This window comes from Pelobates fuscus, chromosome 1 (assembly GCF_036172605.1).
Source record: "Pelobates fuscus isolate aPelFus1 chromosome 1, aPelFus1.pri, whole genome shotgun sequence".
In the NCBI taxonomy this organism is placed as follows: Eukaryota; Metazoa; Chordata; class Amphibia; order Anura; family Pelobatidae; genus Pelobates; species Pelobates fuscus.
In genome coordinates this window covers 279464696-279488590 of record NC_086317.1, presented here as the reverse complement: position 1 = coordinate 279488590, position 23895 = coordinate 279464696, and the positions used below count along the sequence as shown (strand labels likewise).

General features: G+C 41.9%; 1 protein-coding gene across 2 annotated transcripts in view; it reads right to left on the bottom strand.

The window, feature by feature from the left end:
• ZZEF1 (zinc finger ZZ-type and EF-hand domain containing 1) overlaps positions 1 to 23895 on the bottom strand; it is a 130672-nt gene that overhangs the window by 62360 nt on the left and 44417 nt on the right. For both annotated transcript variants that reach the window (XM_063457428.1, XM_063457429.1), the window contains exons 10-25: positions 22108 to 22199; positions 20911 to 21056; positions 19102 to 19213; positions 17773 to 17988; positions 14886 to 14980; positions 14436 to 14596; positions 13688 to 13821; positions 11898 to 11968; positions 10779 to 10893; positions 10354 to 10513; positions 3638 to 3759; positions 3428 to 3550; positions 2520 to 2689; positions 2322 to 2403; positions 2017 to 2218; positions 77 to 222 (exon numbers count right to left, since the gene is read on the bottom strand). In XM_063457428.1, the coding sequence (XP_063313498.1) occupies positions 77 to 222; positions 2017 to 2218; positions 2322 to 2403; positions 2520 to 2689; positions 3428 to 3550; positions 3638 to 3759; positions 10354 to 10513; positions 10779 to 10893; positions 11898 to 11968; positions 13688 to 13821; positions 14436 to 14596; positions 14886 to 14980; positions 17773 to 17988; positions 19102 to 19213; positions 20911 to 21056; positions 22108 to 22199 (2147 nt within the window). The remainder of the gene's footprint in view (positions 1 to 76; positions 223 to 2016; positions 2219 to 2321; positions 2404 to 2519; positions 2690 to 3427; positions 3551 to 3637; positions 3760 to 10353; positions 10514 to 10778; positions 10894 to 11897; positions 11969 to 13687; positions 13822 to 14435; positions 14597 to 14885; positions 14981 to 17772; positions 17989 to 19101; positions 19214 to 20910; positions 21057 to 22107; positions 22200 to 23895) is intronic.

Below are 23895 nucleotides of genomic sequence, written 5' to 3'. Positions count from 1 at the left end.
ATTTCGTATATAAATTTATTTAGTAATAAATCTCCATGGGTTATCAGAAAAATGTTAGACAGAAAAATAAAACTACCTCTACGGTTCTTTGGTGATGGGAAGGTAGTTTTGTTTCAAAATCACTGTCTGTGCACATTTGATGTCTGAACACTGGTTTCCATAGCGGAGATGAAACAACAGATGCCACCTTTGCTGGGGGTAGTTCTGCAAAAGGTCCCAACTCTAGAAAAGAACAAGACATTATTTGTTGACAGTCATAAAACACGGTAATAAAAATACCTAGGTATACCTAGAGTTCCCCAGCACAGAGGGAGCCCGGCGCTGGGAAAAGGAAAGTGGTTGAAGGGGTTTTAACCCATCCACCCTGGAAGGAGGGGGGCCATGAGGGTGGGGAAAGGACCTAATGACCCTATATTGCCAAGAGAAAGAGTTTGTTTTCCAGACACTATAGTGCTCCTTTAAACAAGCTAAATAAATATATACACTGCCTAAACCTTACAGAAACTCAATTTAAACTAAGGGACAGGGCGAGGGGGAAAGAACACTATGGGACCGGGGAGAGGGGGAGAAAGAACACTATGGGACTGGGGAGGGTGGAGAAAAACACTATGGGACCGGGGATGGGGGGGGCAAACCACTATGGGACAGGGATGGAGGGGGAAGAATACTATAGGACAGGGGATGAGGGGGAAAAGAACGCTAAAAAAGAGGGAGGGGAGAGGAACATTAAGGGGGGGACACTAAGGTATGGGGAAGGGGGGACCGCTAAAAGAGAAAGAAGAAGGGAAGTTTTTCATATTAGATTCATTAAAAAGTCCAATATTAATACAATTATAGAAAAAAAACAATTTTAATATAATTTGGTGAAAAAAGTCCTTTTCGGTTTCGGACAAGGGCATCCTGAATTTTCCGTTTCAGCCCAGAATTTTAATTTCGGTGCATCCCTAAAGTTGGTGCTATATAAATGCCAATAATATTAGTAATGCTAAAATCTCATTGCCTCTTGGTACGGTGGAACATTTGAAGTTGTAATTCCCATTCTCTTGGTGTGAACATAAACCGCCGTATTTAGCCATTTGGCTCATCTCAGACCCCAAGTTACTGTATCAAGACAACTTCCTCCTGCTATTCGGCCTGATTTGATGGGGAAGCAGACAGGTGCACCATCCATCCAGTAATGGGTTGCCAGGGTTGAGGAGATTCATAATATGGAGTCCCTGAGCTCTGTGCTCAGAGGCAATCCTAAAAAGTGCACGTTGACCTGGATGCCTTGGTTGGATTACGCCTCCAGACTGGGCACCTAGACGCTGAGACATGCCCGTGTGTCTTAGTGGCCTTGCAGATCTGGCGGTAGAACTCGTTGGTCCTGCTGGAGGTGCTACTCCTGATCAGATACCTGCAGACCCACCAGATGTCTCCCCACACTCAATCATATGGTGTTCTTGAAACAATGCGGAGACAGTGGGGGTGCTGGGTTGGACAGGGAGAGATCGCATTTGCCTTCATTCCCCTCATATTTGTTTTTCACCTAGCCTCTCTTCCCATCGCCCTATTTTCATCTTCATAGTTCCAGCCCCACTCATTTTGTATTGGGAGTCATGGGTGCATACACTCCCCTAGTTCTAAAAGCTGTATGGCCGTATCAAAGGTTTTATTCTCTATGTACAATGCAAGTGCAACCACGTATAATGTAGTCCTATGTATATGCTTCTTTTTGCCATGTCAACAACCAATATGTATGAGCATAATTTAATAATACTTCTGACTTACCTAATTTATGTGAAAAAATTACACTTAAAATAAAGATTGTCAAATAATAATAAAAATAATAAGTTATGCTTAGTGGATTCCCTTCTCACCCCCCACCCTCACAATATTTAATCTTTCAATTATTGAATCTTAACAAAATTTCCTTAGAAAGGGACATGCCCCAGAATATGAAACTAAAGGAATATGATACTGCAGGAATAATATCAATTAAAGAAGAATTTAAATGTAGCTACAAATAAATCTTACCACATGTGGATTTTAATGCCATACACCTGGATGCCAAGCGCCCCATCAATCTAGCTACAAGGAGCTGTATATCTGAACCCCATGAGAGGGCAATATCTGGTAAGCCATAAGCTGTGACCGTGAACTTGTAGCCCCATTCATTATTGCTGCTGTCTGAAAAGAACTCAAATTGCAGTTGTGGTCCAGCTTTAAATGTAACTTTCTGTAGGGAATCAAAATGGAGAGTAAACAGTTTATCAAACGTTTACAGTGAAAAGCTAGTGTGATCATTTTTTTTGTTAGCAATGCAATTGTTTTGTACTTACCTTTGGCCATTTCTCAGTGTCAACTTTATGATCATAGCGAACTTTGCCACCTCGAGCATCTGTGAACTCCAAATAATCATACCTAGACAAATAAAGTATTTCAGAATATGTTAGACAAGGTAAAATTCCAGCCTTAATATGAACACCATCACTGTATACACTGCTACTTCTAAGGAATTATAACAAGCTTTATATTACCTCTTTTCTGTTTCACACTTTTCATCAAACTCCACCTCAAAGCTGATTGCCCCTGGACAGAGAAAAACTGTTTTGTCTCGACAATTGTTCTCATAATTATGTGGAGATTCCATATTCCATGTCTGGAGTGCCACAGGCATCTGAGCCTGGTTCCAAGTATCCATTTCTTCCTACCCAATATTAAAAGGATAAATATAGTCACCATACCAATATCAAAGACTATCAAATGCAAATAAATGAATCTTCGATGTGTTACAGAATCAAGTAAATTCAAAATCAATTTACTATTTATACCTAACCCTGCATTGTTATCTGTTGAAATTTATAGAGTCCTTGACAACGGCTTTGTGCCGAAACGTTGTGACCTATAGTATGTCCCTTTTCTTTCAACTACATATACTTATATTCATTTTTTTTTTATATATTTTTTTTTCTCATTTGTTTGCTCTGTATTTTATTTGCATACTGGTAATATGGAATTTATTAAAAAAAAAGTCCTTTTTTTTTTGCTTATGTATTCTTAGTCCTTTGTCTGTCTTATTACTTTTTGCTATATATTGATTTTTTTTTTTAGTCTGTTATTTATTATTATGCCAAGTGTATGCCAACCCTGTCTTTTTTTTATTTTTATTTTTTTATTTTTTGGGGGATATTTTCCAATAATGCCTTTCTGATTTATTTAGCTTGAATGTATATATGTAATAAAGGTGTTGTATTTTTCTTTTGAGTGTGCTACTTTGTGATTTAGGATAGCTTTATGTTTAGCCTCCCCTACAAGCATTCATTTTACTGGAGTGCACTCCTGTTTAGGTGTTATCTTTGTATGGAATTTATACACAAACATATTTCTTGAACATAAAAAGTCTCATAACACAATAAATGTAAAAATAATCCCAGAAATTAGCTACCTTGTTGGAACTCTCTGCAGGATCTCCACATAGATGTTTTAGGAGGGCTGGAAGAGTGCTGAAAATCTGGAGCAGAAACCCATGTGGGATGTCAAGAGCACAAAACTCAAGCATGAATGTCATCTGTAAAAGGAAAGTGATGGTAAATGTAAATGAAAATCTTAAAAGAACATTAAATAAATGGAAACCTCTTCTTTTTACCCATCTTACCAGTTGACGCGTTGCCATGGCAAACACAGAGGTGCTCAGTTTCTCAATGACCTCCTTTCTATTGCACTGATGCAACAGAGGCTCCAAAATATCTCGGGTGTATGATAGAAAGATATCAACATCTAGAGAGATTGAGATAAGTTGAAAATATTATTACCAGAGAAAAGTCCACATCACACTTAACATTGGGCTAGAAAAAAAATAAATAAAAAAAATTGTATACATTATTTTAGAAAACCCTTCATGCTCAGGCATTGTTAAATTTAAGCACTGCAAACTTGTTTTGATGACCAGGGCATCTTTGCTGTATTTCTAATAATATCTATAAATAACTTATATAAAATAATTCTCTTAAACAATCGAATTTGCAAAGCTCCATACTAACAAACAGATCATTTAAGAACTTTACAATAATGTTTTCATAAATGACCAAATATAAAAATACAAGACCAAACTTATTTCAGCTGAAAATGTTTTGTAGGCATACAAATGATTGCACACGGTTGCAGGGCCTGACTGTCACGGAGGAGAGACGTGTCTTGTTCGAGCTCCTCTCTAATCTTGATAACAAATGCTCTTTTGAGTCTCATACAGCTAGAAATAGCATTACGCCCAGCTACTTACCAAACCCTTTATCTAGTTACCACTCAGTGCAGCAGCCCATGACTCAACAAGAGCCTTCTTTCTGCACTTACTAGAGCATGCGGCCTAGTGCGCACTGAATTGGAGAGGTGGCCGATCTTCAAGTCCGGAGATGCCTAGCAAACATCTGCATTGAGCAGGTGCCCTGTAACCCCCTTTGAACCAGTGGGGGTGAACCCATGGGAGGCTACCCTGATTTAAAAGGTATACTGGTAGAAAACACAAGGTGGCTGGTAGATCGGGATGCTCTTTATGCCATGCTTGTCATTTCTCCCCTTTTCATAACTTTTTCGCCAATGTGGGGTCCTCCTAAGGCAGTGATGGCGAACCTTTTTGAGCCCGAGTGCCCAAACCGCAATACATGCCAACTTTTTTTTCCTTAAAGTGCCAACACGGCAATTGCGTGTGTGTGTGGGGGGGGGGGGGTGCGTGTGTGTGTGTGCGTGTGTGGGTGGGGGGGGTGCGTGTGTGTGTATGAGGAGTGCTGTGTGTGTGTGTATGAGGGGTGCTGTGTGTGTGTGTATGAGGGGTGCTGTGTGTGTGTGTATGAGGGGTGCTGTGTGTGTGTGTATGAGGGGTGCTGTGTGTGTGTGTATGAGGGGTGCTGTGTGTGTGTGTATGAGGGGTGCTGTGTGTGTGTGTATGAGGGGTGCTGTGTGGGGGGGTGCTGTGTGTGTGTGTGTGTGGGGGGGTGCTGTGTGTGTGAGGGGGGTGCTGTGTGTGTGTGTGAGACGAGTGCTGTGGGGGGGTAGGGGTACTGCTGGGGGGGTAGGGGTACTGTGTGGGGGGTAGGGATACTGCTGGTGGGGTATGGGTACTGCTGTGGGGGGTAGGGGTACTGTGTGTGGGGGGAAGGGGTGCTGTGTGTGTGGGGGGGTAGGGATACTGCTGGGGGGGGGGTAGGGGTACTGCTGAGGGGGGGTAGGGGTACTGCTGAGGGGGGGTAGGGGTACTGCTGAGGGGGGGTAGGGGTACTGCTGAGGGGGGGTAGGGGTACTGCTGAGGGGGGGTAGGGGTACTGCTGAGGGGGGGTAGGGGTACTGCTGGGGGTGGTAGGGGTACTGCTGGGGGGGGTAGGGGTACTGCTGGGGGGGGTAGGGGTACTGCTGGGGGGTAGGGGTACTGCTGGGGGGTAGGGGTACTGCTGGGGGGTAGGGGTACTGCTGGGGGGGTAGGGGTACTGTTGCTGGGGTGGTAGGGGTACTTCTGGGGGGGTAGGGTGCTGCTGGGGGGGGTGGGGTGCTGCTGGGGGGGGTGGGGTGCTGCTGGGGGGGTGGGGTGCTGCTGGGGGGGTGGGGTGCTGCTGGGGGGGTAGGGTGCTGCTGGGGGGGTAGGGTGCTGCTGGGGGGGGTAGGGTGCTGCTGGGGGGGTAGGGTGCTGCTGGGGGGGTAGGGTGCTGCTGGGGGGGGGTAGGGTGCTGCTGTGGGGGTAGGGTGCTGCTGTGGGGGTAGGGTGCTGCTGGGGGGGTAGGGTGCTGCTGGGGGGGTAGGGTGCTGCTGGGGGGGTAGGGGGCTGCTGGGGGGGGTAGGGGGCTGCTGGGGGGGGTAGGGGTCTTTATGCCATGCTTGTCATTTCTCCCCTTTTCATAACTTTTTCGCCAATGTGGGGTCCTCCTAAGGCAGTGATGGCGAACCTTTTTGAGCCCGAGTGCCCAAACCGCAATACATGCCAACTTTTTTTTCCTTAAAGTGCCAACACGGCAATTGCGTGTGTGTGGGGGGGGGGGGGGGTGCGTGTGTGGGTGGGGGGGGGGGGGTTGCGTGTGTGTGTGTATGAGGGGTGCTGTGTGTGTGTATGAGGGGTGCTGTGTGTGTGTGTATGAGGGGTGCTGTGTGTGTGTGTATGAGGGGTGCTGTGTGTGTATGATGGGTGCTGTGTGTGTGTGTATGAGGGGTGCTGTGTGGGGGGGTGCTGTGTGTGTGGGGGGGGTGCTGTGTGTGTGTGTGTGTGGGGGGGGGGTGCTGTGTGTGTGAGGGGGGTGCTGTGTGTGTGTGTGTGAGACGGGTGCTGTGGGGGGGGTAGGGGTACTGCTGGGGGGGTAGGGGTACTGTGTGGGGGGTAGGGATACTGCTGGTGGGGTATGGGTACTGCTGTGGGGGGTAGGGGTGCTGTGTGTGTGGGGGGGTAGGGATACTGCTGAGGGGGTAGGGGTACTGCTGAGGGGGGGTAGGGGTACTGCTGAGGGGGGGTAGGGGTACTGCTGAGGGGGGGTAGGGGTACTGCTGAGGGGGGGTAGGGGTACTGCTGAGGGGGGTAGGGGTACTGCTGAGGGGGGGTAGGGGTACTGCTGAGGGGGGGTAGGGGTACTGCTGAGGGGGGGTAGGGGTACTGCTGAGGGGGGGTAGGGGTACTGCTGAGGGGGGGTAGGGGTACTGCTGAGGGGGGGTAGGGGTACTGCTGGGGGTGGTAGGGGTACTGCTGGGGGTGGTAGGGGTACTGCTGGGGGTGGTAGGGGTACTGCTGGGGGGTAGGGGTACTGCTGGGGGGGGTAGGGGTACTGCTGGGGGTGGTAGGGGTACTGCTGGGGGGTAGGGGTACTGCTGGGGGGTAGGGGTACTTCTGGGGGGGTAGGGGTACTGTTGCTGGGGTGGTAGGGGTACTTCTGGGGGGGGTAGGGTGCTGCTGGGGGGGGTGGGGTGCTGCTGGGGGGGGTGGGGTGCTGCTGGGGGGGGTGGGGTGCTGCTGGGGGGGGGGGGTAGGGTGCTGCTGGGGGGGGGGTAGGGTGCTGCTGGGGGGGGTAGGGTGCTGCTGGGGGGGGTAGGGTGCTGCTGGGGGGGGTAGGGTGCTGCTGGGGGGGTAGGGTGCTGCTGGGGGGGGTAGGGTGCTGCTGGGGGGGTAGGGTGCTGCTGTGGGGGTAGGGTGCTGCTGTGGGGGTAGGGTGCTGCTGTGGGTGTAGGGTGCTGTTGGGGGGGTAGGGGGCTGCTGGGGGGGGTAGGGGGCTGCTGGGGGGTAGGGGACTGCTGGGGGGGTAGGGGGCTGCTGGGGGGTAGGGGGATGCTGGGGGGCTAGGGGTGGTGCTGGGGGGGGTAGGGGGATGCTGGGGGGCTAGGGGTGGTGCTGGGGGGGGTAGGGGGCTGCTGGGGGGGTAGGGGTGGTGCTGGGGGGGTAGGGGTGGTGCTGGGGGGGTAGGGGTGGTGCTGGGGGGGGTATGGGTGGTGCTGGGGAGATAGGGGTGGTGCTGGGGGGGGTAAGGGTGCTGTGAGGGGGTAGGGTGCTGCTGGGGGGGGGGGTGCTGTGGGGCTAGGGGTGGTGCTGTGGGGGTAGGGGTGCTGTGTGTCAGTATCCCCCCCCCCCCTACTTCTTACCTTTAATGAAGGGAGGGGGGGGGGGAGGGGACACAGCCATCCCTGGTGGTCCGGTGGTGGTACCGTCATCCCTGGTGGTCCGGTGGTGGTACCGTCATCCCTGGTGGTCCGGTGGTGGCCGGCAGTGCTTCCATGTCGGGAGGCAGGGGGAGGGATCTGTGATGCTGATCCCCTGTCCTCCCGTGCGATGCTGTGTGGAGCGTTGCCATGGTAACGCTCGGCAACGCTCCACACAGCATCGCGCGGGAGGACAGGGGATCAGCATCACAGATCCCTCCCCTGCCTCCCGACACGGAAGCAGAGTAGGCGCCTGCCGTTTCGGGCAGGCAGGTGCCTACTCTGCAGTGATGGCGGACCTGTGGCCGCGTGCCCACAGAGAGGGCACGGCATGCCATAGGTTCGCCATCACTGTCCTAGGGGAATCATCTTGTTATTTGTACTATTGTTCTATGTGTACTATTGTTCTCAAATATCTATGTCAGCTTTATGTATTTACCTGTGCACTAAAAAAAATGGTTGCACAAAAGTCCAGAAGAGGAACACTTTCCAGTCTTTTGTGCAAAATGTCAAGTTCTGTATTTAAGTCTAGCAGGTCATATTACCACATTTTAAACTTATAGATTAGTTTTCAATGGCACTCTTAAAGTAACACACTAATGTTATGAATACAAACATCTGTTATACTGACTCAGATTCTAGATCCCTGGGGAGCGTGGCTAACTGAGCAGCTGCTCCATGCACAGAAAAAAAAACATACCTTTTTGTAACGATTTTAAAATGGAAAATCGCAAAACTAATCTTACTGAGATGAGGTGAAAACAAAAAAAATTCCGTTCAGAGGACACCAATCATTTTGATATTTGACAGCACTTTGACAGGCCACCATCTCATGCTGGACTTAATATGGCATCTGGGAGGACATATGGCTCAAGCAACTGACTTTTCCAAGAAGATGAGAGATCTCAGGCATTGCAGGCCACTGGGAAGTGTTTACCTGAGGACCGATTCAGATGCGGATACCTCTACTAAAGTGAACATTAACAACTACTAGACCTGAGAGAAGTCTGGACCTTGCAGAAGTGCAGACAGAGATCGGTGGTTTGCGGCGATGGATTAGGGATGTTAAGTCGTTAGAAGTAGAGACTGAGCAGCAACAGATACCCACTCCTAAGTGGAATCCCTTATCCAACAGGTCAGCACCTCTACTGTACAGTGACATCACTAGAGGCTGGACATCACTGGAGAAATATTAGGAATCGCAGAAAACAGTTGATCCAGAGGCTTTGCTGGATTTTGTCCACAAGGTGGCTATGAATGTGAGAGAGGAAGGCAAATGGTCATCTGTAGTGTCTGTCTTAAGGATCAGGATCGCCCCTGCGGACGCACACAGAGGTATCATCACTGTCACCAGTGACATTGCTGTAAAAATCGCCTGCCTAGGACACCTAAGCAGCAAGCTTGCGAGGTAGAGCAGAAGACAGCACCGCTGACTTAGAGGGAGTAGCAACACTTCAGGACGGAAAGACCAGGAGTTCTGTTTTGGACAGGTTAAGTTTAAGGAAGCGAGCAGCCCTCCAGTTAGAAATAGCAAAGAGACAGGAGTCAAGAGGGACGTTGTAAGTGCGGAAAAACACATATAGGGTCTTCCCTCCCAGCCACGCGCTAATGTGCATCATACTTGCACCCAGCAATGATAGATTGCATTTTAAGAAGGATGTTCGTGCTTTGTGTGCATTTCAATAGAAGAGGAAAGTTTCCCAACCGCCATCAGAAAGCACACTGAGCCCTCTAGGAGTTTCAGTCCCTCTCCACGCAATCTATTTGTTCTGATAAGGACTCCATTTCCAGGATTTGTTAGAATAAACAAAACAAGAACCTTTTTTTTTTTTTTTCTTCTTCTTCTTCTTCATGAGGCAAAACCTTTTTATCTTCTGCCATATGTTTGTACTATTCATCCAGGGAAGAAGAGTCTTCCTAGTTTGAATGGTAAGTCACATACAGCATACTTCGAAGGTGCATCTGTGGACCAGGAAACATTGCCTACATTTGACAGAACTGTAAATCTTGCTTCCAATGTTGAACTTTCTCCAGATTAATCACAAAGAAATTTGGAAGCCATCTTAATGTGGCTGGACCTTTCCAATTCTATTTTGCAAATTATTTTTCCAATATATCATCCGAGCTCTAGCTGAAAAACCTATGAGCACTTTACTTGTTGCCAAGCCTCGGAAAATACTTTGTAAAGATGTGTCAGATATATTTTGTCCATAGGATGTTTCTGCAACAGGTTTATTAGTCTTCCTTTCTTGTAATGCAAAAATATAAACGTCACTTTGCATGGTTTGCTTTAAATGCTTTCCTCCATTTCATTTTTTTTTGTAGGTCTCCTTAGTTTTTAGTTCCATTTAAGATGACATAGGGACTTTTTGTTTAAGCTAAGTGCCATTTCAATTGCCAAGTCCCTTTAATCTAATAAAAAACTGGACAAATGTAGAAAAATTACTGACATAAAAACAGCACCACGACAAGGTAAAGAAACAATATGGGCATAATAGCTCAAAAGGAAGTACCTTGGGAGGATGTGGAAGGGGCTGGGTTAAGCAGAAGTCACTTAAATTTGCATTGGCTACTATGAGTAATTAAATTTAAATTTAACACAACTCTAGATATACCATTTGTTTGTCATACAGCAAATATTTTGTGATCTTACAGTTCTAGAAGATGATGTTAGAATGATCTGCATTTATGAATAATAATAAAAATACTTACATTTCACAAGCATATCCCTAGCCTTTTGCAGAGAAATATGATCATCTCCTTTTAACTGACAATAGCACCATGATAACAGGCTTCCTTGTACTGCCCAAAATAATGAATGTAGGATTGAGCTACACTCGCCCTGGGAAGTATCAACCACCAACAATTTGCACTGCAACAGAAAACAGACAAGATACAGCATAATTACTAAAAGTAAGAAAATGACAAGTACATTTCAGATTTTGCTTTTGAGTGTCACACAACCCCTAAAGTAAAGAGTCACCATGTTATTGATTGTAGCTACTATCTATAGAAGTACAACACATTTACTTTTAGGTATACATCCTACGGTTCACCAGTACATACCATTTTGAATGTAACAGTTGTTTAGAATATCAGTAGAGGTCTAAATCTCTAACTTAACGATTTGCATTTACCTCTCTTAAGGACATCAACAGAAGCTTTTCCATAACTGAAAGGACCTGGCTGATCTCAAAATCTGCAGAGACGGCCCCATCTGGTAATAGTAAAAGGCCACTGGGATCTTTTTCACTGTGAACAAGAATTCAAATGTCAATATGAATTTCAAGCTTTCACGCAAGGCTATGAAAGCTTGGAAAAAAAAAAAAAACTTCATGATAGGTTTGTTTGTGTACGTATACAGAAAGAGACCCTTTTAAAGTTTCCTACTTCATACACAATATTTATATACATTAATCTATACAGATGTCACAGTCAAACACACCACTTATTGGACGGCCAAGTCGATTCAGGTCCTCCAGTCTTTACACTGGAATAACAATTTCATGCAATTACTTCTAACCATGACAAATATTTTGTTTCTTTTTGGTCCTTTCCTATGCTTTTCCCTCACCGATATCCTATTACTTCAGATTCTTAGTAAATCGCTGTCTGACACAGTGCTAATCTATGTTTTTCTTTCCCATTACACGCGCCATAAGAAAGGGCTGTTCAACATATCAGTTCATAAATGTGTATTGCAGACAGCTTGTTACCATTTGAATCCTGTCCCTTTGTATATTAATAAATATCCAACTGATGTGTACTAGTTTTGAGAGGTACTAAAAGACCACATCCTGCAAAATAGACACCAACATGTGACATACCTACCTCCTAACATTAAAAACTCAGATGGTGAGACCTACAACTACTGCTTGGTAGAGAAGCAGGCATAGAAAAGTAATGCTATCATTAACATTACATATTTTAATGGTGGCCTTTCAGAGGTCCGTGCAGAGACCAAATGCCACCAAACACAAAAACGCACTGAAAGTAGGCGAGGCAAGTTAATTATCCTCCATTCTCCCCAAAGTGTACTTTAGAGCAGTACGAGAGGAACACTTATTATAAGACACAGAAATATTACCCCCACCCCAAGATGGGAAGGGGGGTGTTACATGTGTTAGTAACTTCTGATACAATGCAGAATCCAATTCTCAAAATCACTGGCTACAGAAAAAAAACAAAAAACATACAAATAAATGCAACAGATACTGCTGCTGGTTATCAGAAACATAATACCAAATCAGACCTACCTGAAATAAGAGCATAGCGACCTAAATGTTATGTGTGCTGACGGAGGCTGCTCATTTTCTGTGATGCTCTCCTAAAGAAAAAAAGTATATACATTTTTTTTTTTTTTTTTTTAAAAACAAAACACAATGTCAAAAAGACATTTAAAGATCCAAAACAGAAGGACTTCTTACAAGCTTTAAAGGACCACTATAGTGCCAGGAAAACACTCTTTTTCCTGGCACTATAGTGCCGTGAGGGTGCCCCCACCCTCAGGGACCCCCTCCCGCCGGGCTCTGGGGAGAGTAAAGGGTTAAAACTTACCTTTATTCCAGCGCCGGGCGGAGGATTTGGAGGCTGGATTAACCCTAAATATAATTATTATTTCTCTGAAACTGCTATGTTTATTAAAAAAAAAAAAAAAAAAAAAAAGGGTTAATCCTAGAGGGACCTGGCACCCAGACCACTTCATTAAGCTGAAGTGGTCTGGGTGCCTAGAGTGGTCCTTTAACCCCTTAAGGACCAAACTTCTGGAATAAAATGGAATCATGACGTGTCACACACGTCATGTGTCCTTAAGGGGTTAAGCAACATGAATGAATGAATCTGTTTGATTTTTTTGTTTGTTTGTTTTTACAAACACACCCACCCTGCTTTAGCAAATCGATTCATATTATGAACCAGAAAGTCATTAGTGATGGTAGTGTTGGAGATTTCAAATATATACAATTTCATCAGGGGAGAGTTATACAAGTGGGGAAATTAGAAGAATTAAGCATTCATAAACAGAACATTTCCGATGAACTCTCGCTGTAAGTTAAACATGAATCTAACATCTAAAATTCCCTTTATGACTTACTCAATTTCATATTCATTATGATAGATTCACGTTTAAGCCTTTGGCTAGGTACAGAGTTTACAGCAAATTTTAGATTTTAAACATGTACATCTGTTTCTTCACAAAGCACCCCAAAATACCCACAATGTAATGTGGGAATTTAAATTAGACATTTAGGGTAGGTAGATGTAAATCTATCCACTCTCCTTCAATTTTTGTATTTATTACTGGTATTTATAAAGCGCCAACAGATTCCGCAGCGCTGTACAATTAGTGGAGAACATACAATATACACAGACAAATACAAGAGGTAGAAAAAGCAATGCACGTAAGCGGATATCTAGCCATTGAAGCTCTTTTATACCAAGTGCTTAGCTAGATAGCACATGAGCTTACAATCTAAAGGATACAATGGGGATTTGAGACAAGAGGTAGCAGGGGAAATTTGGAGGTGATGACTAAAAGAGTTAACAGAGAGAAACAGCTATTGGTAAAATATAAAGGGAATGAAGAGGTAATTGAATGAGAATCTCAAACAGCTGGAGGAGCATGTTATATATTTAGGCAGAACCTGTGAATCCTGGGTCGGTGGGTAGTGGTGAGAAAAAAATGCAGAGCTTTACTATTGCTGTTTGCTGTGAGTAGGAGTGTGAGGTGAGGCCTGATGAACTGAGATGGAGATGGAACAGTTTTATGAAGGTATTTACAGCCAGGAGGAGCATAGGAAAAGAAGGGGTGAGGGCTGAGTAGCCATGTGTTGTAAACAATTAAAAAGTTTAGCAACCAAATTCTATCACCCAAAATATTAATAACAGTGTACAATTAAATGGTTTTAGAAACATTTGCTACGGTTTACCTATGGATTAGGATGCAACGTGTCCATTCCATGCTCAAAACTATATGGAAAAGACCCCATTATCTACACCCTTTGTAGATGGCAGGATAAATGTATAAATAATGTTACAGTATACATACCATTAGCGAAAACAAACGATCCCGTCTTTTCAGTCCATCAGGGAAGAAAATAGCAGCTCCATTTAGTAAAGTATTTGAAATTTCTTCCTTGTGTGCAGTTGAAGATGAAGAACTGTTGCTCATGTTGTCCAATTCTATAAAGAAATTGCATAACATCTTATAAACAGTGGTAAAATGGTATGCACCTTTCTCAGACAGTATTCTGAATGGGAAGCTAGTAAAACACAGAGTGTGTCAGATGATGCTCTCAGCCTATCACTCGCACCCAGTGTGAGACTTCCTCAATGCAGTCGAGGACTTCTTCAGATGAAGAGCAACAGAGGAGACATGCACTATCTAAAAAAATCATGAGTATCATTATCCTAATTTGAACTGTGGACTGCACAATACCCGATTTTCAGAATAGTACTATGTTTTTCTGTTAAAGCTTAACACCTTCCTCTCCCTCCCCCCATTTCCCCAGCAAAAAAACACGAATCAACAAAGCATATTACAAAATGGTTAATACTCCGAAACACATAATGGTGTATAAATCATTCAATCAGGAGGGAGTTTGTCTGTACCAATTCTGCTGGAATTCAACGTCTCTTACAAACATTGCTCCTTGATCTTACACCTACCAGCTTTGAAATATGATCGCTACTCCTAAATACCTCTTCACAAAATCCCTATTGCAATTTCTTCCCCATTTAATATATTGAAACTTCATTTCAGTAATTAATCATTTCCATGAACACATAAGACTTACCATCACATAGATGTCTGTACAGTTCCTGAGCAGCTTCACCTTTGTCCTTATCAGGAGCTTGGCTTTTATCTTGAGGTTGTATTTCTGCTATCAGGACACTTGAGCAATCCTGGAGCAATTGAAGTAGAATGGTCTGTGCACAAATACTCTCCTCTCTGGAACTACAGGGAAATGTTGAATAGAAACGCAATGAAAAGTTAACATGCATATTACTCTCAAAAAAGCCATTTATAAACATGCTAATTTGGTTGTGTACCTGAAAAAAAAAATTATTAAAAAAAATAATAATTCATACACAGATTTTTATGATCATTTAAAAAGACTAACATGCAAGCTGCAGAATCCATTAAAAGTTAATACAATAGCAACTACAATCAGTAGGCAATGTCCGGTCATGGGAAGGAAACCGTAGGTTACAGGCAAAGCCAGCGGGCTAACTCATTTACTTACTGGTCTCGCAGCTTCTTATAAAACATCCAAAGCAGCTGCAAATCCAATCCAGAAAAGTCCAAAAGTGACCTCGGTTTTGATCTGTTGCCTTTCTCCTGAAGGGAAAAATATGTAAAAGACTTCTCATACAACTATGAAGCATTTGACAGCCATTCTTCTATATATTCCTTAAAATACAGTACAAAATAACTAGTGTTAGAGTTCAGGAGTATTAAGTTAATGAGATACATACATACATACATTTCTGTCAACTGCCTCTTGCATCATTCTAATGACATATGTAAAAGGCGTTTCCCATTAGGAAACATCTTTAGAGTCACACAGGCTGAGGTATCTGGAGATAAATAATCTTAAAATTCAACCTGTATATTAATAACCAAGCCTAGTATATATTGTACTTAATTTCACTCACAGTATACAGTTGTAGTCAAAATTATTCAACCCCCGTTGAAAATCATGTTTCTGTTGTCAACATTTAGAGACTTCAGCTTTTGCAATAAACAAATCAAATAAAAGTAATTGAAATAGCTCAACACAATGAATGTTTCAAGTGGTTTCCCCAAATTCAAATGAAATTGCAACTTATAATGACTTCTCTAGTCTCAAAATTAGTCAATCTCCTGAATAGAATCCCTCAAAACAGCAGAAATATGCCAAACAAGTGATGTCTCAAGCACACCTAATGCAACTAATCGTTCGTTACACCAGGTGTGCAGGAGCTGGAACACTTTAAATACCTGAACTGGCTAGGGGTTTGTTGAGTGTCACGTTTGACAGCATGTTAGAAATATGGCAATTAAAAGTCGAAGTTAAGAGAAGAGATCATTGCCCTTCACAAACAAGAACAGCAGGATAAAAAAAATATCGCAAAGGCACTGAATGTTCCTAGAGACACTGTTGGAAGCAAAGTTGTTACACTACCTGGACAGGGCAGAAAAAGGAAGCATTCAATGGCTGCAACCAGATTTCTGAGAAGGCAGGTTGTGTAAAACCAGAGTGACTGCAAAAGACCTGCAGGAAGACTTGGTAGTGACAGGCACTGAGGTTTCAGTGAGCACAGTAGGGCATGTATAAATGCAGAAGTTTTCCATGCCAGAACTCCAAGATGTACACCATTACTGACCCAAAAGCACAAGAAAAGTAGACTCCAATATGCTCAAAATCATATAAATAAGACACAGAATTCTGGGATTCTGTTCAGTGAAGCAATGAAACAAAACTGGAACTTCAGCCCAGTGGATCAGCAGTATGTCTGGAGGAAGAAGAATGAAGCATATGCCAAAGAGAACACTCTGCCTAGAGTTAAGCATGGTGGTGGCTGGGTGTTGCCCTGAGGCTGCTTTGCTTTTTCTGGCACTTGAAACCTGCAGTGTGTGGAAGACAAGATTGATTCTTTGAAGTATCAGAAAATCCTACGAGAAAACATCACGCCATCTGTGAGGAACCTTCCAACAAGACAATGATCCCAAGCATACCTCATATCCTGGAAAATTCTCCAGTGGCCATCACAATCACATGACTTGAACCCCATAAAAAAATCTCTTGTGGGATTTGAAGAAAGTGATTGCAGCACACAAACCCAAGAATATTACTGAGCTGGAGGCTATTGCTCATGAGCAACAGGCTATGATTCCTCAGAAAAGCTGCCAGAAGCTGGTGTCTGGCTATGGAACTCGTTTCAAACAGCAAAAGGGTGCTCTACCAAGTAGTAAATATGCTTGCCGTAAAAGGGTTAAATCATTTTGAGACTGGAAAAGTCATTATAGGTTGCATTTTCAACTGAATTTGGGGAAACCATTTGAAGCATTGGTTGTTTTGAACTATTTACATTTTTTGTTTGATTTGAAGCGCTACGGAATCTGTTGCCGCTATATAAATGGCGATAATAATAATAATAATTTGTTCATTGCAAACAGCTGAAAGTCTATAAATTGTGACAATAAATCTTATTTTCAATAGGGGTTGAATAATTTTCATTACAACTTTATATACATTTGATCTCCCTTGCATGACTTGTACATATACATTGATAAAGGAGACAAGACACCAAACCAAGGAGTAAAGAATATATGGTGAAATGTCAGTCAAAAATAAACTGAATCCAAAACGTGTTTCCATCATTCTGTTAGCAGATGTTAATGTAAAACTAACTCCTTTATTAAGGTTACTCCAGTATGAACACCACCATACCAATTTTTGTAAGGATAACATAGGAGAACACTGTAAATCATTGTCTCAAATATAGTAAACTAAAGGGGTCATATTTGCAACAATAAAACAATGTTTAAAAGATATGGGTAATTGTGCATTTTAAAAAGGAATATTTTCCCGATTGCTTAATTGTTGGTGTCTCTTTCCCAAGAGCGCTCACAGTACAGTACAGTACAATACAGTAAGATATGGTGCAGTATAAAATACTGAATTAATTATTGGCTGTCTGTACTGTGGAAAGAACATACAATCTTTTTAAAACACATACCTTCTATTAATTTCCATACAGCCTGGTCAGAGCTTGATTAAGCTTGCCCAGGGCATCTTATTTTAGATTGGAGCCCCTCCAATATTGGGTGCAATTCCCTTTAAAGGCTACCTCGGGGGTGCTCAGTTAATAAGTAATTGAGAAGTGCTGGGGGACCGCGAGGTAGATTTTAAAGTGATCTGCACCTAGTACTGGTGTATATACCACAACCCTCAACAGAACAGATGAGGAGGTATGTGGATTGCCAGCACAAGGAAGACCCCCCTCACAACCAAAGTTAGAGCTCAAAGTCAAACAAAATCATTTAAAAAGTGTTCTGTGTGATAACTTATATAAATTATATAGGATTATGGCAGTGCTGACAAGATACATGGGCAAGTATGAAAGAAATGGCTAAGTGAAACTCACCACATCATGTGCAAGCTGTTCAATAAACATCAAGGTCTTTAAAATCAAAGTCATGCCACACACACTGTCCTCTGGCACATCTTTACACTTGAGGCATGTAACATTTACATTGGTTTTTGTTTCAAGTGGCCTTTTGTATCCCAGAGCATTTAAACCTTGAACTCCAAGGCGTTCCGCTGCATCTTCTCGGGTGCATAGAAACTTTATCATCCAATACTATGGGAGGGAAAAAAAATGTATCATTATAAAATGCATTTGGAGATTAACTTGACAGACCCAGATAAAATGTGAACTGATTAATATTTTCTTGTTATATACATTTTTTTATTTTCGTTATTAAAATTCCTAAATAATGAAGAAAAAAAAATCTGATTGCTTTTCTACAGGGAACAAAGAAATTGACAGGGAGTTTTATATGTCAAAGAAAAGGATGCATTGACTCCTAAATACTTTACTACAATGATTACGACCTATGTTTTCAGTTGTCAGGCAGATTGCAAACTGGAAGACTGTGTAAGGGTTATTACAACCACCATGACCACTTCAGCTTTTTGAAGTGGTCATTTTAATTAGAGTCTGGATGTGCAGTGTTTCTGCTTGAAACACTATACATCAACAGATATTGGCAATTGTATGCTACTTGCATCCCCCAGCACACAAGACTTAAGCAGCCTGGAACTCTCCTTCTCCCTTGCAGAAGCTCTTATCTGCCCTACCTCCCACACGGATTGTACCCCCCCACGCATCCCTGTTCCCCTCCCTCTAATTCTTTTCACACTGAGCCCTACCTCCATTTTCCCTCTATGAGAAGTCTTTGACTGGACCTTGGAGAGGCCCCCATGATACCAGGTGGGGGTACACAGAGTAGTCCGGCGCTGGATTAAGGCAAGTAAAACCTTATTTTAAAGCGCTCTTTGAGTATTTATTTTTTTATTTTTTCAGTGGACTGGATAATGCAAATAGGGCATCACGCTATAAAAAAACACTAGTATTGTAGAAACCCTTTAAAACATTTTCGAATTCCATGTAGTGTCTCACATGGAAAAGCTCTTAGAACACTTACACACCAGCTATATCCTGACACCACAGATTCACTAAATAAAATCAGTGAGGACGGCTCAGTGAGTGCACAAGTATTTGAAGTATAACGGAGTGTTGGTCCAATGACCATGTACGCTGGCTTTGCAGCCAAGTTCCAGAATTGAAAATCCTGCCGAAGTATGCAGCCTCATTCTAAAGAACACCTCCGTATTTCAAGCTGCATTACCTTTGGGAAATATATGTATATTGTGCTGCAAAGTCATGCTCAAAATCAAGACAGATAATCACCTGTGCAGTTTTACATTCATGCATTTGGATATCCACTTCATCCCACTCTTCCTCAAGCTCAAACCAGGCTACAGGATCATATTCTCCCACTTCTGGGCATGTCTGGTTTGTTCTGCAAACACACACACACAAAGCCATTAAGTAAATCTTCCTGGGCATTTATTATAATATAGAATTTTATATGTTTTGGCACTTGGCTTCAAGTATGCACCCGGTGACACCAATATTTGAGTGTGTGTGCAAGGACTATTAAGATAGATAGATATATATATATCTATCTATCTTAATAGTCCTTGCACACACACTCAAATATTGGTGTCACCGGGTGCATACTTGAAGCCAAGTGCCAAAACATAAAATACTGGCAAATTCATAAGACACTGATCGACGTTTCAGCCCCCGTCTGTGGCTTTCCTCAGGATCATACAACATCCTTAAGAAAGCCACAGACGGGGGCTGAAACGTCGATCAGTGTCTTATGAATTTCCAATAAAGGAATCTTTTTTACTTCAAACCATGATAGCAAACCAGTGACTAATAAATATATAATAATTTTTTTTAATACATATTTATATATGTTTTTTTATTTATTTTTTATTAAAAAAGTAGCAATAAGGTGGAGCGCAAGAGGGAAAAATTAAATAAAACATACACTACCAGTTCACACTCAGAGTGTGGGGCTTTATAATTATGCCTGGTCAGTAGTAATGGGTAAATATACTATAAACACAATAAATAAATAGGTGCAGCAATAGCAAAAAAAATACTTTGTACAAAAAAACATTTTAAAAGTAGAAAGAAAAGGACTGTGATTCGTATATAAAGTAAAATGCCTATAGAGTTCATATAACGGTCAGTATAATAGTATTGAAATTGACTCCTCATTCCAATTCTCCAGACTTAAACTCTTGCACAAACATAGAGAGAGAAAGTGGGAAAAGGAAAACAAAAAAAGAATGTCCATAGGGTTATACGGTTTTGCTGTATTTTACCGGCATATTACTCCCTATGGGAGTTCCCAATAGGGAGTAATATGCTTCTTCTGTTCGCCATCCCATCAGAACCTGGTTGCATCTGTGCAGTGAGTTCTCTTCACTGATCAAGCCCTTGAAGCTGTGAAACACTTTTGAACAAAGTTGCTAGCAGCTGGGACTCATACTGATACAATGTGAACATACAAAAAGTGTACACATAGATAACTGGCACTAGTAAATGTATATGCGCAGCTTACCCAGTGTCAATCACTCAAAGGACACCAATGCAATCAGTCCAAAAATAGAAAAGGTAAATGGAAGCGCACTTATACACCCAATAATTGTGATGAGAAAAACAATACTTAATCGTGTACACTCCCTGAATTGGAGACTATATACATCACTACATAATATAGAAACAGAGACAAATTATCTCATCGTGTAATACAGTAAACACAAATGGTAGTAGTGAGAGAGACAATTGACCACACATTTAGCATAGCCACATACAGCAGACTCTAGGTAGATCAGCATTAAATAAAATACATACTCTTCCTCTTCCTTCCCCTTCCCCTCCTCCTCTCCACCAGTGGGAATAATTTTGAGACTTCAGTCATGAATAGGGTAAGCAAACTTTAATTGAACATAAACTATATGGCAAGTAAAACAAACAATAAAAATGGTCACACGCACATACACTCACACACACTCAAGAACATTGTAGATGTACTACTACACATAACTAAATAAATAGAAAATAAAAACCAGCACACATCCCACAACCTTTCAACTTTAGTAAGCATATGGAAATAAGCTCTGAATCTGACATTTTTACCTCTCTTTCACAAACTGTCTAAATTCAGTTAGCTTCCAGGAGTCAAATTTGTCCAATCTTTTAAAGTGGTCATCAGCATGAAATTTGCCCGGAGAATTGTAGGCAAATACCAAACCACACTTGGCTCCTATAGCGCCCCTTCGGACCTTGAAAATAAAAACAACAATTTTCTTTTATCTAACAGTAAACTATACAGAAACAAAACATTCTGTTATAAATTGCAATACAGTGAGCGTATAAAGGAGTATATTCCCTGATAATTATTGTTGATCTAGAGGATGGGTAGATTCCAATCATGCCACTTCAAATGAAAGTAAAGTAAAGATTAGATAGCTCAGAGCAGTTCCTCAATTAAATCTAACTAAATGTTCCAGTGACAAATATTTCCTGCCTATCACAGCCATTCATGCTGGTAATGGAATGGATACAGAAAATGTCAATGGGTGGTGTGGAGAGCGTCTGTTTATGTAAAATCAGACCACGGGGAGAGGTGGGGAGAGACTTCCACCACCATGATTACACTGAACTGGGGTGGTTATGCTCTATTTGCTTAGAGTACCCTGTTAAAACACACATGTGCACAACACTATTGGATTATTCATGTTTAAACATAGGCATAATGTATAGGTGAAAAGTAGAATTTGATGCTAATGATCCAACAGAAAAAAATCGAAAAACACCTATTACATTATGAAATATAACTATAACATTGTAACTATGTTTATTTTTATTATTTTGTAGCGCTCCCAATTAAATTTTCTAAATAAAAAATGATGAACAAAACAGTCCACCTGTTGCTCTTCCAATATAAATCATTACATATGGTTTATGGTCCAATCCAATACTTCTAATAGTGAAGCTTTTGGGACCTAACTGGGTATACATAGAAATCACACTCAGCCAATCGGATGCTTTGTATAGAGAAGCACGTATTCCTATTTTTTTTTAATAATATAAAGTAGCATTCACAGCATCATGATGTTGCATTTACTAATTTTAACAGTGAATTAGGTTGACCAGTTGCCGTGTCACATCCTCTCTGCTACTAATTAGGCTGATCCTTCCATGTTAACCCAAACAACAAGAGCACAGAGATTGGCTGAGAGCATCAAATTAGTGGTCTCGCCATCACTTCATATATTATATATAAAGATTGGTGTAATAGTAATAATCGATAAATGTAATACAAATACTTACTCTAATCCTCATCTGCGTAACCTGGAAAGCAAACTCCGTTCCTGAAGAAAGTATAATGCTGGCCCTGGTTTTGCCAGTTTCTGTAAGAAAGCCTAAAAGGGAATCAAACAAATGTGAACAAGGTCTCTCAGTCAAGAGCAACATACATACCGGTAGCTTATTGTCACAGTAGAAAATCTAAGGCAGAGCATTTTTTATGAAACGTTGACTGAATACCAATTATCTCATTTCTTTTTTTCTGGTATGTAGAAACCCTTCCTAAGGGTTTATTATTTTGAGTCAGAAGTGAGATATGTTTGTGCAACATCTGATACTGTTTATTTGTAATGATTGTCTGTAGTAGGCACATTACCATAGGATAATGCTCCGATGTACTCACTGTCTGTAACTAGGCATACTGCAATCCAAACTTCCAAAATTAAGCCATGCGCTCAAACTCACACTACTCCAGGGGCAGCAGCAACAACTGCAGTACTCATTAGCCCCAATAAAAAAGAAAGAAAGAAAGTTACTTGTGCAATATCCCAATAACGCAGATTCAAATACCTGGAGGTTTTAATATCATTCCAATATGCTTTCAAGTGTAAGCTCACCTGCCACATCAAAGGAAAACCTCTTAGGTGATTCCTACACTAACAATTCACCCTGGTCTTTTCAGCTAAATGGTAAGCTCTCTAATGAGACAGAGGGGTATTTTTATAAACCTCTAGACACTTATTAACCCTTAGTAGGGAAGACATGGGGTGGGCAGCAACACTGTAACATGGCGGTTTAATACAAAAGCAAATATAAGCATACAAAATTATAAATTTATATACACGCAAGAGGTTTGCCTTGACATGGCAGGTGAACCAACACTTGAATGGCCACTGTAGTCATACGAAAACCTCCAGGTATTTAATTGTGCATAAGGATTTGGGATAGTGTGCAAGAAACTTTTTTTCTTTGGTTTTATACTGCAATAAGAATGTCCTGATGTATCTGTTTAAGTATTTACATTGTATGGGATAGGAATATTCAAAACTTACAGACAGAACAGTCATTTGAATATATTTGTGTGCTCCTACGTACATTTTTGTAGATAGACTTAAAGTGTCAGGGTGCATAATGTGTATTACATATGCATAAAAACAGAACACACCCAATGACGAAACAAAAAGACAGAAAAGAAATAAATATATTTTATTGTAACCTGAACACTCCACCTCTCATGGTCTTGGAAATCTAAAACACAGGAAATACAGAGCTGTTTTTTCAGCTAAAGTAACCTAATTTGTTGTGGTGCAGGAAAGCCCTATATCATGCGCTTTTGATTAAAGACAACTGTATCAACTACACTAGTGACCCAAAGTGCTTTTTAGTTGCCCACTTCCCACCCCCATCATACAAGGCATGCATAACATTGCGAAAACTGCAAAGAGCGTATGATGAAACTTTAACATTCTAGCAATTAAGAATTAAAAATATAATTGTAATTGTTGTACTTGCTATTTTTCAGAACAGAATGTTTAAAGGAACACTGTAGGGTCAGGAATACAGAGGTCTATGTTAAAAACAACACTATGTACTTGGAAAGAACCCCTGTGCCTTTCTTAAAAAGCTTTATAAAAATAAAAAAAAATTATTAAAAAAATATATATATAATAAAAACACCTTTATCCGGCAAGGAGCAGGTCTGCCGGCACTGACTCCACACCCTTTGCCGAGATCATCAGAATTGACACTCTCAGCCAATCCAATGCTTTCACATGTGAAAGCATTGGATTGGCTGAGAGTGTCAATTCTGAT